The 16,855-nt window shown below is 38.5% G+C and overlaps 1 protein-coding gene across 11 annotated transcripts in view; it reads left to right on the plus strand.

Moving 5' to 3' along the window:
- tenm4 (teneurin transmembrane protein 4) overlaps nucleotides 1-16,855 on the plus strand; it is a 223,760-nt gene that overhangs the window by 99,204 nt on the left and 107,701 nt on the right. For all 11 annotated transcript variants that reach the window (XM_074680342.1, XM_074680343.1, XM_074680346.1 and 8 more), the window contains 2 exons: nucleotides 3,374-3,660; nucleotides 4,514-4,786. In XM_074680342.1, the coding sequence (XP_074536443.1) occupies nucleotides 3,438-3,660; nucleotides 4,514-4,786 (496 nt within the window). In that variant the 5' untranslated portion in view covers nucleotides 3,374-3,437. The remainder of the gene's footprint in view (nucleotides 1-3,373; nucleotides 3,661-4,513; nucleotides 4,787-16,855) is intronic.

The following is a 16,855-nucleotide window of genomic DNA, read 5'->3' on the forward strand; positions in this document are numbered from 1 at the left end:
GGTGACCTTTTTTCAAGCTAAGCAGAGCCCTTTCACTCGCTGACAGAAGAGGCCAGCTCCAGGGTAGGAACTCTTCTAGAAATAAACTGAAAGTTAGTTAATATTTTTGAGGTTGTTATTTTATTCTCATGAAAACAGCCTGAAGAAAAGAACGGTCAGATTTGTAAACCACTGATCATATATTGTGTGTTTTTACTGCATTCTGTATGAACTGCACATCCACTTCCCTCAAATGTCAATGAAAGTGAGCTCAAACGGTCGTGAACTGAGCTGTTGAGAGAATTTTATTAAAAATCTCCTTCAAAAAACTGTATCAGATGATCACAACTGACACATTTCATTGTTCATTGCTCCATGCAGCACTCTCCCTGCACGACTACATCACTGGTCTCCACAGAGCTGTGTTGCATCTGCTTAACACAGACAGACAAACTTGCCGCGTTGTAGACAATGCATTTGAAAAATGTAGAGCTTGCAGTTGTGTTAAAGGATAAAACAGACCATCCATCATTTCTTTTGTCTATCCAGAGAGACCCAAATTGATTTTGGATCATTGCATAGATCTGCAGTTTGCTTCTCTTTGGCACAGCTCAAGTTCTGCAGCCCGCTCTTTAGAGGAACTTTGTCTTTGAAATAAAAGCGTGTGATTGTTATCTTCATGACAGAGATTTCAATCTAAGCCAGCCCTTTTTTCACTGGTCTTCATCAATAACTTTTCTAACCGAGTCTTTGTGAATGTACCCTCATTAACCTTCTGCTTTAGTGTTTCATGCTGCTTCTCCAAGAAGTCCCTTGTGTCTCACTATGAGATGATAATAATAGTTAAAAATAGCCCTATCACTTCTTACTTCTGTTACTTAATCACTGTGGAGACACTGGTTAATTACAGCTTTATGTTTAGTATCTTCTTTTACGAGTACATTAATTCCACAGAATGCTGGCATTTCCTTTGTTTTGGCTCTTTTTTCCTCTGGATTTAGATGTAGACAGATGAACAAGAACAACAGCTTTGCTTTGCGGTGCTGGAACAAAATGATAATGCCAGATGTAGACTATTTATGAAGAACAGTGCTGTTTAGTTTCCACTCTGCTTTGTGTGGAAACTCTGACAGCTGCACTGAAGGTAAATACGTTTTTCGGGACCTACATTTGCATCCCGTGTCATCTGTCATTGCACATGGCCTGTTGCTTCTCTGAAAAAAGTCCTCTGCGTTTCCCATGGTCTCAACGGTGCATCTGATTGCATACCAGCCGATTAATAATGAGGAGGGGGCTGTACAGAGAGAGATGGTAGGAGCAGTGAGCCCAACTCTTTGGAAAGAAAACAATACACTTTACAGAACATTCTTCAAACTTTGGAGGCCTGTTTGTTCTCCACTCTCTTACATTTGCATAGCATCAAGAGTCTTGAGTAAAAGGTAGAAATTAGCAACCCCACACAAGCTGCATCTCAAATCTTGGGAGCAGCTGAAGTGCACTTGCTGCTGCAAAGTGGGAACGTTTTCTTCCCCCCATGTGGCGGAGGTCCTGCTATTCAAGCTCCGAGTCATTAATCACCGGGATCTATTCAGCTGTCAATACATACAAAAAGAAACCCCAAAACTCAACAATGGTGTCTTCTATAGAGAGGTTTTTTCATGCAGGGGCAAATATAGTTCAGTGGGGATTATTGTTTACTGTTTGGTCCAGCACAGATCTCATACAGTATTCATAAAGAGCTTATCTCGTGGAACAATCCTTGTCTGAACAGCATGGGCATATTGTCAATATAAACTCCTAAAGATTTGCTAGAAGTAGTCTTTATCTCTGTTCCAAAAGCTGTGTTCTTTTATCCGGAGACTTGCATCTCTTTTTTTTTTTTTTTGCTTATAGGAAAAAATGTTTTCAGGTGTGGGAGCACGCTGTTCTGAAACTGAATCCTGCAGCACAATGTTTTCAGCTTGTAACATATCATCATGTTGATATTTCTCAGAAGCTGGAAAATGATATATAATATAACCGCTGTTTCTGGCTCAGTAATTCTCTCTGTCCAGTGATTGAGCTACAAAGTAAACAGTGACCAAGCCTTTAATCATTTTTTATCCACATTGACAAATGTTAATCCTGCTCGATATCTTAAACCGTGTGGTGGCTTCGAATGAACTTCTTCCAAGACAAAGCAAAGGCAGTTTTCATTTAATTCTTTATCGCTGCTGTGTCTGTTTTAAAAGAAAATACAAACCAGCAATTATTTCAATGCATTTCAGAACTATTTAAAAGCATGTTTCCTACTCTGACATCAATACTTTGTCCTTCAAGGCATCATAACAAAACGCTGAACATAGCCAAATGCTTTACTTCCCTCTCTCTATTGATCTTTTCGTTGGTGTGATATTTGACAGTTGGGGTTTTTATGTTTCAGATTTTAATCATCTCTGCTGCTTCAGTGCCATCCTAGATTTGTTTGCCGCCTCAGTTTTCAGATGGAGATGATTTGTAACTTATAAACAACACAACTCATGGAAGGACACCTGCCACTTTTACAGATGCTGGAGGCCCAGTATTTCTATACGACACATAAAACAGAATATTTGCAGGGGACTTGCACCGTAAACTTTATAGGTACAAGATTTGACGTGCCATATTTTATTACATCTAATCTGGGTGGTTTCTCATGCTCGCGCTGAGCGTGCTCAGTAGTGCATACACTGCTGTATAGAAACATGCATTTGCATTTTATATATTTTCAGCACTTGCTTGGTTAAGTTGATTACTCTGTGTGTGTGTGGGTGTGTATGTTGATGGTATGTGCCATTTTTTAATTAATATATGTTGTGGTTTTTTTTTATTAATACCTCTGTAAACTAGAAAAGCACTCAGAGAGCGCAGACCTCCACCAAGCATATTGTGATTGTCATGCAACACTTTAGTCCTACTTTAATGTTATACTCCCTTTCAGCAGACTGTCTGCTATAATTTGGTGTTAGTTGCAGGTTTAATTCGTTTCCTGACAGTGTTGAAAATTATGATGACCCAATGCATAATTCATATTCCAGATCTTACTATCCAGAATATTGGCAGGATCTGGATCATACTTTTACATCTGCCAGAAATTATGGTGACCTTGTCTTGTATTGTTTTGCAAAGCAATCCAACCATTTATCGTGGCATTATACCCGGATCACCTCCAACATTTAATCACTTCTTTGTTGATCCATTTGTTGCTTTTTGAGGTATGTTGTTCACAAACAGACAATTTCATCTTAAAACCTCCCTGGCAGAGGTAATAATCATGTTTGCTGCTTTATTAACTATTTTGAAAGGCTAAAAGAGTTGTTGATGCATGTTTTCGTTCATTAAGTATTCTTTTTGTGTATGTTTTTTTTTTCTGCAGAGGCACTCAAATTAACCCGGAGTAGTTATCCACATTTGATGTTGAACCCAGCGTGGAGGCAGCCATGGAAGTGAAGGAACGCAGACCCTACCGCTCACTCACTGCCCGGCAGGACACAGAGCGCCGTTACACCAGTTCCTCTGCTGATAGTGAGGATGGAAAGCCCAACCCCAAATCCTACAGCTCCAGCGAAACGCTCAAGGCCTTCGACCATGACTCAAGGATGGCCTACGGGAGCCGTGTCAAGGAAATGGTTCATCATGAAGTGGACGAGTTCAGCCGGCAAGGTTAGCCTTGTCTGTTCTAATTTTAGAAACCTAATGCTATTATGTCAATAGAAGAGAGTGCTATTGATATGATCTGACTTCATCTTTAAGTATATTAGCAGGGAACAATGGCATGGAGAAACCCTGGTGATTAAGTTAAAGCCACATTCCTGCCTGGTCTCAATGTATGCATCATTGCTTTTTAATGAGAAATCTAATTCACATTCGGTCGCTGTAGAGGTCACTGCATTGTTTGACTATTAACAGAGGTGGCCATGGATTGAACTTAGCATGCCAGCGTTAAAAACTGCATGGACGACATGCATACCATTACCAGCTTGTTCAGATATATTATTGAACATCAAAGTTCAAATCAGATGTGATGACACTGTGAAGTTAGCCTTAAATCTGGCTTGAGTATTTAAAAAAAGCACATACAATTGGTTAAAGATAATAAAGATACAGACACAGACTGTGTCTCTTAATGGTATGCTGAAGAAATGAGCTTTGTGTCTTTTTTTGTTTAATTTCTTCCTGGCATTAACAGATTCAAGAGAAATCTCTGATCAGAGTCGGCTAAAGTCTCCTGAATAGAGCCAGTTTTTTAAATCACCTTGGCAGAAAAGTGGAGAGAAAAAAAAAGAGTGAAATGTCTCAGATTTCAAATAATTTCAAAAGAGAAAGTTTTTGCTCATAAATAACAAAGAAACTTTACAGAAATTCTTTAATCCACTGATTTTAGAAATTCACACTGTGGCATTTCCTGTTAGAAACAACACATCTATGTTTTCTGCTAAAATCTATTCGTGTATAAAAAATTTTCCTCCTTGAATACTTTTTCATGTGACAGGAGTTTTGTCTTGTTTTTCTGTAGGGGCAGACTTTTCTCTCCGAAACCTCGGCTTTGGAGAGGCCCTGCCGTCTCACGTGGCAACATACAGGACTGACATGGGGATGCCACACCGTGAATACTCAGTCAGCGTGGGCTCGGATGCCGACACGGAGACAGACGGCATCATGTCTCCAGAGCACGCGGTCAGATTGTGGGGCCGCAGCAACACCAAGTCCGGCCGCAGCTCGTGCCTGTCCAGCAGAGCAAACTCCAATCTCACTCTCACTGACACCGAACACGAGAACACAGAGAACGGTAGGACATGCTCCGCTTTTACTTTTCTCTACTAATTAACCAGACTGACATGGAGTCTGTTTCTGAGTGGATTTGTTAGTTAGTGAAATTAGACAAAGTAGTTATTTTGTTGAGCATGTTACAAAACAGTTGCAGACTAGTCTGCTTTGTCTTTGAGACAACAGAAAACAAAAGCAAGGCTGCTTTGCATGATATTCACTGAGAATATTATCACTGTGTTGCTTTGAATTCACAGGCTTTGCAGTGAATTTTATATAACATAAAGAGAGCTGCATTTTTTCTGTCTTGGTGAATGTCTTTGTATTCACCAGAATATCTCTGCTGAAGGTTTTTAACATTGGGCTAAAGACCAACACTCTGAAAATTTGGCCTCTTGAAAGAGACAATTGCTCTTTTGAGCCCCTTATGAAATCTTTTCTGCTCATTGTTGAAATATTTTCTTCTTTGTCTCTTCATCATCAAACTGAATCTTTGAGAATGTGAGGACTTTTTGGTCTGGCAGGTTTCTGTGTGAAATCAGTGCCAGGAAGTGGGATGCTATATAAATTGTATTAATCTCTCAGTGGCTTGGTGTTTTGCCCGAGGACCAGATGAGCCTGTATGCTTGTTCAGAAGGTCATTTGAGCGCAGGGAATATGTAACTGTGAGCCATGTCAAGTGCTGTAAAATGCCAGGAGATAATAGCAGTTCTGCTGAAGATGCTGTTATTCAAATTGTGTGATTAGTGAGCCATAAATTCATGAGAACAGTTTGGGAACAGAAACGCTGTTTGGAAATTCAGATCAGTTCCCAATAGCTCATTTGTTGGTAAATTTGGTTACAACTTGTAATTGCTTTGATATGCGTACACAGTAAGAACAAGCTCTTGTGAGGAGTTAGAAGGAGACAGACAGATTTCTTTTATCCTCCTCGCCCTTTTGGCTGTGATGCCCACTCCTGTCTGCGTTTGTTTACCTGGATCCATCTCTACCTTTATAACTCGTGTACGATTTATGCAGCAAACTTAGAATTCTGTTTTAAACTTTGCAAAGCTGAATACAAACCTAAATCATGCATATAACTGGCAGATTTATGATGTGTTCCCAGGATATTACAGAGATAGAAGAACTCATCAAGGGCCTAGCGGCAAAATTCTAATTGCCCTGCACAGCCTTCCAGAGAACCCTGTGAATAGTTTTGCATTTCAGAGTGTGTCATATTATGTATTAGCTTCTTATTATAACTGACAGAAATGACTCTTGGAAGTGGAATCCATTTGCCCGAATGACTCAGGGAGAGAACGTGGCATCCCTCTGCTTGATCATCTGAGATGCCAGGGGACTTGAATTTGGCTGTATTGTACATAATTAAAGAGAATCTCCTCAGATGGCTGTTAAGGGGCTGGTGTGCTGGAATTTATTCAGAGCACCCGTTGCTGCATCATCATGCTACATCTGTGAGACCCAACCGAGATTGTGAGTAGCTTTTTATTCAACTCAGCCAAGCAGAAAGAGCACTTGTATTCAGCATTTAATTCAGTAATGCCTGATAACATGCAATTTATATATGGCAAGTTAATTAAAATCCATCGAGCAGGCCTGCTTGTGTGTGCTTTAATCTCTTTAAATCAACAAACCATTTGCTCTGCTTTAATGTATTCAAGCTGCTGGGCAGTTCTCCCCCTCCTCACATGTGACTTACTTGACCCTGGTTTTAATGCATGCAAATAAGCGATAGCGATTTGGAACAATTTTCTCGATGCTCAAGTGATTCTGAGGCATCCAATATATCCCGGGAATAGGAAGCCTTGCTGATAATGACTTTCTATATTTAAAGATTTACTCCAGCTGTGATATGAAGATAAAATTGGTTGCTTCTTTTATTGACGCTCTGATCTACTTCATGATACTCGGACAAGACATGATTGGAAACATGTAGTTGTGTGGACTAATTGTATCCCTACAGACTGATCAACTGTTCAGGTCACTGTGGAGGATTGGCTAAGTAATCACATCAACCAGGAAGCAGTGTCGTATTCTGTATTTTGTGGATGAAGATGAATCCCCTGTGCATGTGTTTGGCGAGATGGTGTTTAAAATGCGCTCATGCAGCGTGCATAGGTATGTGTGTCTCTTTCCCAGCATGCCTCTGGTCCCTAGGGAGCCCCTTGAGGACACCTCCAGCAGCTTGTGACTGCTGAGTCATTGCACATCCGGCAGAGGCTGAACAGCAAGGAGGCCAGACCGGCCTGCTGGTTTTGGGAGAGGGGCTGCTGTTCGTAGGCTTTACCCCATTAAAGTTTATCCAGATGTGAGCTCTAATCCCAGCTGTCCCCACTGTCACGGCGAGACTGTAACATTTCTGTAGCCGCAAGGAGCCGGCGCTAGAGATAGCCACAACAGCCTGCTGAGGGACTATTGTTTTTCATGTGTTCCCTAACCTGCAGAGAAATATAACTCAATGAGACCGACACAGCCCTTATTGATAGAAAGATGTTTGTCTGAGTGATACTGCTTTATTTTAAACCAACAAATTGTTACGAGTTGCAGTGGAAGGTCAGTGTCGCAGTTTAGTCATCATGGTAGAATTTCCTTTTTCTTTAGGTTGTTTTTGGAAGGAAATATTTCAGTGTGCGTCATAAGTGTACGATATTTAATTTTGAGAAGAGATTATTTTTTCATCATTACTCAACCCTGGAAGCTGTTGGCTTAGCTTCAGGGCCGAGCCTCAAGGAACTGCAGCAAAAAAAAATCTTTGAGTAAATGTCCCTCCACAAGCTCTGAGCTGCTCATTGATTGTTAGCAGAACACACTCCTCTGCAAATCATGACAATACGTTTTCTTAAATGTATGTGGCTTTCAATGAGGCAATAACTGGAATGAAGGTCGTGTTATAGCAGAGTGAAAATGATAAAAAGGTCTTTCTTTTTGCAGTTTCTTCTATAACTTACCAGTCTGTTAAAGAATAACAAGAATACTGTTATTGTATTTCAAAGAAAAGAGGTGTCTTTAGTATTATTAAATCTACCAGCTCAACTTAAAACCATTCCCAGGTGGAAGCAGCTGCTCAAAGTGCTGCACAGCCGAGTGGAAATAAAAACAATCAGTGAAAACTATACATTATAAAGGACTATTAATGATTAAAAGAAAATAAATAGCAAAGACAATCATGATATATTAGTTAATAGCCGGTAGCGAAGGCAGGATGACTTCATACAGTTTAATTTTATTAAAATCTGTTTCATAACCAGCCAGTCTTGAGACGTTTGCAGCTCTGACAGCAGATGTTACATTTGTAGCTCTCATGGCAGAAGTATTGAAGTGATCGCAGCCAACACAATGTCTTGTATTGATTGATGGATCCACATCCATCTGTGCTCTACAAAGTACTCAGTGATATCTTGAGACTGATTCAGAATTTCTCACAGGTATCCAAAAAAGATGGCAGTTGCACATTTGCTGTTTTTGTGCTTTGGTTGCACTGGAGAGTGACTTTATTTTGGTCAAAAGAGGATGCATTTAAGATGACGTTCATACAACTTATATATTTTTAGGGGTGTGAAAAAATATTGATACAGCAATATATCTCGATACTTCAACCTGTGATGAAATATAGTTATTTTAACTCTTAATATCGATGTTTTGTGAAAATAAGAATTCATATTTTAGGTGAGTCTTGAGTACCATACCGCTTCTGCACCTCCACTGCAATAGATGGTGCAGAAGAGCTGCTCCTTTGTATGTTGTCCATAAGTATTTTATTCCCAAACTCGATTCTGTGGGTTTCGATGCTGTAAACATAAATGTTTTCTCTGTATTCTTGAGTAAGTTAGTTTAAAATGATTTTAAGTTTTGTTTTTACAGTGTGAGAGACTGATAAAACAATAATCATAGTCATGTTCTGTACAATGTTAGATTTTTATGAGTAACATTGATTAAACAAAGTGGCATTTTTCATTTTCACTAACTGACCACTTCTGTCAGCCAATAACTTTTTGCAACATTAGTTTGATGTCTCAGTAGTTTAATTGTCAAACTTGATACACTTTATGTTTTCAAGTTAAGTGTATAGCCACAATAAAATAGAAAAGTTGTTTTCAATCAAATAGTTTACTGGGTAGAATATCGCAATATAAATTTTATTCACATTTACAGGTCTAGACCTGTAAATGTTTTTGTAAAGTGTCTTAAGATAACGTTTGTTATGATTTGGCGCTATACAAATAAAGATTGATTAATTGATTGATGTATCGCAATATCGTGATATCCTGATATTATCATATCGTGATCCAAGTGTCATAATGCGTATCATATCGTGAGGTTTTGCCAATGCTCACCCCTATACATATATGTGTGTGTGTATAAATATATATATATTTATATATATATATATATATATATATATATATATATATATATATATATATATATATATATATATATATATATATATTGATAGATAGATAGATAGATAGATAGATAGATAGATAGATAGATAGATAGATAGATAGATAGATAGATATATTGATAGATAGATAGATAGATAGATAAACATACAATAGAATAGAATAGAAAATACTTTATCCCCGGGGGGAAAGTCTTTTATATGTATATATATATATATATATATATATATATATATATATATATATATATATATATATATATATATATATATATACACACACACACACACACACACACACACACACACACACACACACACACACACACACACACTATGCTCAGTAGCAGAGTAAAGAATTCAAATCTTGTGATTGGCCATACCTTATCTTCTGCCTCACAAAGCCATGTCTTTATCACACAAAGTGAGAATAGGAACAACACGCGTTTGCGGCTCCCTCAATGACTAATGATTTGAAGTTTCAAAGAAAAAAAGGACTTGAAGATGAATGATAGCCGGGTTTCTTAATTCAATTCTTTTTTTTGTTCTGCATGATTAAATCCCAGTCATCAATCAGCATTTTTACCTTCAAAGCACACACAGGCTAACGTGCTGATGTGATCGCCCTTTTAGCTGGGGTAGGAGCGTGTTTTATTGATGTTGGGTTGTCAGATGAAGAGCGTCTGTCCTTTCATGTGGATTTAACTCGCATGGGCTTTCCTTTTACATTTTCCTACTTATTTGTTTACAGCTGTTCAGATAAGAGTTGTCTGCCTTTCAATACTCCTGATAACCTCATGTTTTCATGTTAAGACGTAATGTGCCTTTGTTTCTGTGAGGTTGTTTATGTGGCTTTCTGTTTACAACACAAATCCTCTTACCTCGTAATGGCAAAGAAACTCATCTCAGTGCTTCACAATGAAAGTCTGAATTCGTAATCTGAGATTTAAATTCTACCTTTAAGAGGTTGAGAAATAAAAAGTGCTAGAAAGAAATGGTAAATAATTCTACCAAAAACACTGGTGCTTTCGCTCTCTGAATATAAAAACAAGATTCTTGTAGTAAGTAAGAACAGTGTAAAGGATTTTGAGGATTTTCTCCCCCTCTACCTGTGTCAGATACTTGTTGAAGGGTTTGAGACTTTGAAGGAACTGTGAATTGTTGAAAGATTGAGGTTAAGAGCTCGGGGGTGGTGCTCAGTGTCAGAATCTTTGAACGTGGTACAACTTTCTTTGAGGGACAGGTGTTCCTCATGGAAATGTGTCAAAACCCCAAAAGGTTGACAGCCTTTGAAAAACAAATCTCTTGTAGATTTGAAACCTGAACTGGGAGCACAGGTCCCGTCACCATGTCGATGGGGATGAAAGAATGATTGTTCCCTTTTCGTCTTCACCCACTTTTCTGTGACATAAAAAAGGCTCGTGGCCAACTGTTAATTCAGTTTTTTTTAAAATTGAATTCTAATGGTCACTTTTTCTCTCTGAAGCGACATGCTTTATCTCCTTATAAATGATCCCAGTAAAAGTGAAAGGATTTAAAAAGTCCCATGCAACATTACTGTTGTGCTTATTGAAAACAGCTTTATATGAGCAGTGTGGATTATTAACTGTTTGATCATCTCCTCATTGCAGTACAGTGATGACAAATACATGATAACTAAGGATCACAATAGGAAAACATCCTCTAAATAAGGATATTTTATGTCTTGAATCAGGCAGCGTTTAAGCTTTGGTTGAAAACCTGCTCCCTCTGATCTTGTATTTCAGAGTCTGTGCATATTAAAACACATCACCACTGATGGCCACGCCCTCCTGTGGTGAATAAGCAAATTTCTTTGATGCCAAAACTCCACATTTAAGATTTGTTTCATCTTTGAACTGATTCCCCAGAGCTTTGCCTCAGTGTGTGGAGTCTGCAGGGTGAGGTGAAATCCACCCTCCAATTAGAAGAGACACATTCAGGAAAACAGGGCGGGATTTATTTGGATGTTTTTCAGGCAGTGAGGGAGGACCACAGAGATGGGCTTTATTATTGTGGCCTTTCAGCTATAGTGTCTTATTTTGACATAACTTGACTAGGTAGTATTTTTTATTTTCCATACATGCTTTAATTGTTTGGTCAGCTTCAAATGCAAGGGTTTTTGTTTTCTGTTTGAAATAAAATTGACTTAAATTCAAAGTCGTGCCAACAATAAACGTGTAACATCTTTTTTTCTCTTTAAACGATGTCAAATCATCTCCAAGGCGTTTTCTTAAAATGTTTTCATGCATTAAAAACATTTAACACTCTTTAAGAGGCTTTTTTGTATAAGTACATGATAAGATTATGAATTTGTTACAGCATGGTGTGAACGACTGTAACTGCCACATATGGAGAGTCAGGAAAATGAATCGTCAAGGGTTACCTTGAATTATTTTCCTGGCTTTATGTAGTAATTCTCTTTACCTTGCACAACTGCCTCACACATTTTTACTCTGTCTTGCTTTAAATATTTGTATGTGTCAGTAAATTTCAAAATTATGTCAGGTTTAAAAAAAAAAAAAAAGAATCGGTTCGTAGGTTTATGTCCATTGAGGCAGTGTGAGAATTTGCATTTAATAATTTTTCGCTTGATTTCTATCACAACTAAATGGATGACAAACGTTTTAGTTGCAAAAGATCAAAAGAAATCTAAATAAAATAGAAAATAATACTTTGTATAGATGCCTCTTTCATTTGCAGATTTCTGGTAGTTTCAATGTCATGAGATAAATTACATATCTGAATAGAATATTGTGTTTTCAAAGAAGCACAGAAACAATTTTGTGATTTACACAGTTAGGACTGGTGGTCATGTTGGGTTCCCTGTTGGGACAAATATTAATGCTTTTGTAAAACAGTGGTATTTTGATGCATCATTGCCTCCTGGCATCTGTGATAGAGACACAGACTGTGATCATTTGCGGCTTGTGGACACTGCCTTCTGTAACACTGGGATCTGTAATTTCACTGCATCCACATTGAACACAACATGGTAGCTTGTTCCGAGATGGTCAGAGGCATCAGAGCAGCAGAATATCAGGCGAAATGATGCTTCAAAGAAATCACTAGTGGTTTTCCAGCTCGTAGCCGTGGTTATTTCCACCCCCAGTATTTCTTGTGAAGTTATTTATTTGTTTACTTTTTTGGCAGAGTCTCCGCTCAGATCATGGATTAGTGGAGATATTCTCTGGCTCATTTGCAGGCTAATTTGCTGGGTTTTAGAGGCCCATGTGGACAGTTTTGGTCTGTTATCTGTGGAGTTGCATGCCCGCTCCCTGCCAGAGCCTCTGACTCTTTAAACCAACAGCACATCAGGGCCCATCTTACCACCAAGGCTCAGGAGCCTCAACATAGCTCAAAGCTCAACATGGAGCCGGATGAGCCCTGCTCCATGGAGGATCATTCTTACACAGTCTCGTAGCTTCTTTTCCCCTCTCAGCAAACCCATTCAACATGCAGTCAGTTCCATAATTGTGGTGTTTTATGATATTTTCAGTGAATGCGCTCCCTTCTTAAAAAAGAAGTAAGGCTGTGGTTAAATATTCTAGTTTTCAACTCATGAACTGACCTCTTTAAATAGATCATGCATCATCCAGATTCAACCAGCTTAATTTGTGTGATCTTTTGATTTTTTAAGTATGTATTAAAATGAGCTGTGTGATAATATAGAATAATAGAAAAATCTGTCCGGCTTCAAAATAAAACATGGTATAAGTCTTAAAATGCTAGTTACTTCCAATCTTATGTTAAAAAAAGTATCATTTTACAGATCCTATTGCATCATGTCAAATCTGATCTGATCACATTTTAATTCTCTTCTCCCTTTTTCATTTTTTATACTTTGTGCAGCAGTCTGGCACTGAAAATGCACATGAACAACTAGTTATCTTCTCTGAAAGCAATTAGCAGGTGTTACTGAGGCCAAGGAAGCAGAGATCATAATGTTCTTTTGCCCTTGTATGAGATAGAAATAACTGAACTTTCATGCTGAGATTTCTCTCATTAGTGCTCACCTCAGGTATTTCAAAGTCTCTGATAAAAATCTGTGCTCGGCTTTCAGGGTTGCTGGAATTACAAAAGATGCACAAGTAAAAACACGGGTTAGTGATGTTTAACTTAAATGCATAGGTATTCAATGGTTAGTGAGGCTTTTATCATATATGATCTGAAAGTGAAGGAATATAAACAACGGTTTTTGATATCAAAGGACTTCAGTGTGAGAACACAACAGGAATAAATAGGACACATTCAGGTGACAGGTAACAGTAACTGCAGCATTTAGGATTTTGATTTCTTTTTCATCTCAGCAGCTTTGAAGCAAGTCAGTTAAAAGATTGTTTATGTGATAGCTCAGGTGATTGAATTTGAGCATAATTCTCTGATTACTAATTTGCAACATCCCTGCTTTTGTTCTGAGGGTTTGTCAGTTGTGCCTGATTAAAATAAGATAAGCATGCTTAAATATGACAATGGTGCACAAATTAGATCCTCATAGCCACAAAGAGCCTGTGTTTCTAAAAGCTTGTTGAGCGTGACAGCTCAAAGGTTCCTTAGATTATCTTTCCTGTACTGAAAGTTACTTGGCTCAAGATTTTAGCTTTTTACATTCAAACGCACCTGAGGTGTTCTGGAAAACACAGAGTCTTATCTTGGCTGAATGGATTGCCAGCTTTTGCCGCAAACCTTTGTAGTGATGCAGTGTGATTTCCCAGGTTATTTCAAAGCCACACTGTGGGCCATTTGGATGATTTAAACTGACTTATGACTTGCTGAGCACCAGAGTGGGTTACAGTGGAATGTGCAACACTTTTTTTAGCATTTCATTAAAGTGCAAGTGGGAAGTTTAGTCAAGCAACAGCAACATTTCCATACCGTGTTAGGAATGAGTGAGCCACCTGAGGCTGTTGTGTTTTTTATAAATGTCAAGTTGGACAATTTAATTTAAGAAATAGAAAATAAGTTAACTTCTGTCTAGTCAGCTGCTGCATAACAAACAGACAGGATGTGTGGCACCATCGAGTGTGACCTGTGCAAGGCTGAGGTTTCTGTTTATTCGAGAGTGAGAGGAGAGAAAAAAACCTGTCTGTATGTTTAAGTGGTGTTTGAATGATTTGCTTTCAAGCCTTTGCAAAGACCCTGCTGACCCTGATTTCCCTGAAGATTAGAAGTAATTTTGACTTTGTGGAAGTTTTAAAGAATTATATCTGTGTACTTCACCTAGCAGGAGGTTGCAGTCTGCAGCTTGTTCGTGTACAGCACTAATTGGATGCTTGCTGCGTTTTCGATCCCATGTCAGCCTTTAATTGTTGTGGTATTTTAATTGTATTCAGTTGCCACCCTAGTTATAGATTGCATCGTCTGTTTTTAAGTCAATATTACCGGAAAGACACTGAAAACGCAGCACTGTAGGGAGGGAAAAAAAAAGAAGAAGGCCCTCAAACCAAATGCAATCTGGGAGCCTGTGAAGATATAGTTTCGGTTCAGATTCATCACAACTCCACAGCAATAAAAACTGATTTGATTAAGGGTCACAAAATGCTGCTAGGCCAGAAAGTTTCCATTAATTTGGTCAACTTATAAAAAGTGGTCCAGGGAGAGTTGTAAAGAAGAGATATTGCACGATGCAACAGACAAAATAAGAAAACCAGGTATTAAAACAGAATTGTGATTAAATAGAATCATTCCTTCATCCCACATGGTCATGATATACATACCCCAGGGTAGTGTCAGAAAATTGGGTGTATATGATAGTCAGCCTGCAAGAGGTTTATGTATTTATTTGATGCAATGCAAATAAAAGTGTTTTGTATTGCAGATAACAAAACATCCCACATTCGGATTGCAATAAACAAAGCAGTTAAAACTGTGTCACGCTCTCGCAGCTGCAAGTGATCAATTAAACATTGATCGGCCTCAATTCTAGTTATTGGCTCGGATCATGTAGGATCAAATCTTCCAAACAGAATATATAAAGAAAAAAGTTAAGCAATCACCTAAAAACAGTGCCTTTGAAAGCCTTAATGAGACGTTACATTGCAATAAATAATACGCTACAGCTTATTGGGCCTTCACTCTGCAGTTCTTAATATAAAACATTAACATTAATGGGAAATGGAAAAATATATTCAAACTCATTCTGATTTACCCCTCTGATGTTTAAAGGATAACTCTGAAGCTCATGTTGTTTCCCATCACCAGCAACTGGAACTCTTTCCACCCCAGGCAGCTTCATTTTTATTCATCGCCTCAGTGGAAAGTTGGAATTGAAATTGGTTTACCTTGCTCCGACCAAAGTCTCCACAATTACACTGCAGAAACTGTGTTTTCTGTCTGCATAAGTTATCGTCTTTTATATTTTCTTGTCACACATCACTGGAATCCATTTAATTAAACAGGAAGAAGGGATGCTTTCCTAATGCTGCCAACAGATCAAGATACATTGTAAACAAAACTTATTGCAAGGCTTCAAACTCTCGCTGACTTGTTTAGTTTTACCTCAGAATGAATTATATAAGCAGTTAGAAACACAAGCCTGTTGACAGATCATGCTTCAGATGGCCCTTTGAACTGTCAAGCACTCGGTGGGAGTCGGGAGGCACAGGCAAATCAATTCTTTAGCACTGACAAAGTGTCTGAAATGAAAAACAGTGGGCTTTTATGTAAGATATCTGGAGAACATGATGAGAGAAGGAAATGTTTTGACAGAGGTAAGCTCCTTCATTATAAAAGCATACATATTACTCTGATGTTTGTACAGGGAAGCTAAATAGCACAAATCAAGCAAAGGTGATCTTCTCGGCAACCAGAGAATTCTCTTGTGCTCTGTCATAAAAATGTAACTCCAGACAAAAATTGGAAGATGTGATGGTCTTTAAGGCTGTGCTTAAACCCTGAATGTCTTTAAGAGGAATGGAGCTGTTTCTTAAGGGTATACTTCAGAATTTTATTAGGCCAGGCCTAGAGTGAGCAGAGGAATGACAGGATGGGGATGGTGCCATCTTTGTTCAGCAAGGCCCCAGGCAAGCCACATGTAGCCCTAATGAGTCGCTTACAATTTCAGGCTCCGCTTGCTCTCAAACACCAAAAGTAAACTTTTGTCTTTTTTTCCCCTCACCATTTGGGGACCTTAAGAGGATTGTGGGGTCATTATTTATTCATGCCATTGTGTTTATTCACCAGCTCTGTGTGCGATGGGAGAGGGAATAGAGCAGCTAGTGCAGACGGAGTAAAAGCTGATAATTATCCACTATTAGCATTGTTTTTTCAGCCATGGTTTAAGTCGGCTCAGTTGATGATTGAGGCTATGATAGAGGCCCAGAAACATCCATATAAAGCAGATTAGTCTGTGCGTGTCTTTGAAGTCTGCAATCCCTTGCACAAGGGTTTTCTGATTTTGTGTGGAATCATTTGGAACCAGCTTCTCTGTGCTGGTAGAGGAGATATCTTGTTCTGATGTCAGGTACAAACGCTGGTGTTGACCAGAAGATCCTTTACAAAAGCCATCACAGGCCTGCAGGATGTTGTTAACAGCAAGAGGGGAGGAGGTAGGAAACCTTTACTTTTTATCCTAGAACAAAGAAAGCCCCTCGGGATGCTTGAATAAAGCTGCATGGAGAGATTTAGCGATGTCAGAGCTCATCAGAGCGAACATTGATTTGAATGTTT

Source organism: Halichoeres trimaculatus, unplaced genomic scaffold (genome assembly GCF_033239565.1).
Source record: "Halichoeres trimaculatus isolate MK-OKI-2021-1 unplaced genomic scaffold, fHalTri1.1 fHalTri1_scaffold_9, whole genome shotgun sequence".
NCBI lineage: Eukaryota > Metazoa > Chordata > Actinopteri > Labriformes > Labridae > Halichoeres > Halichoeres trimaculatus.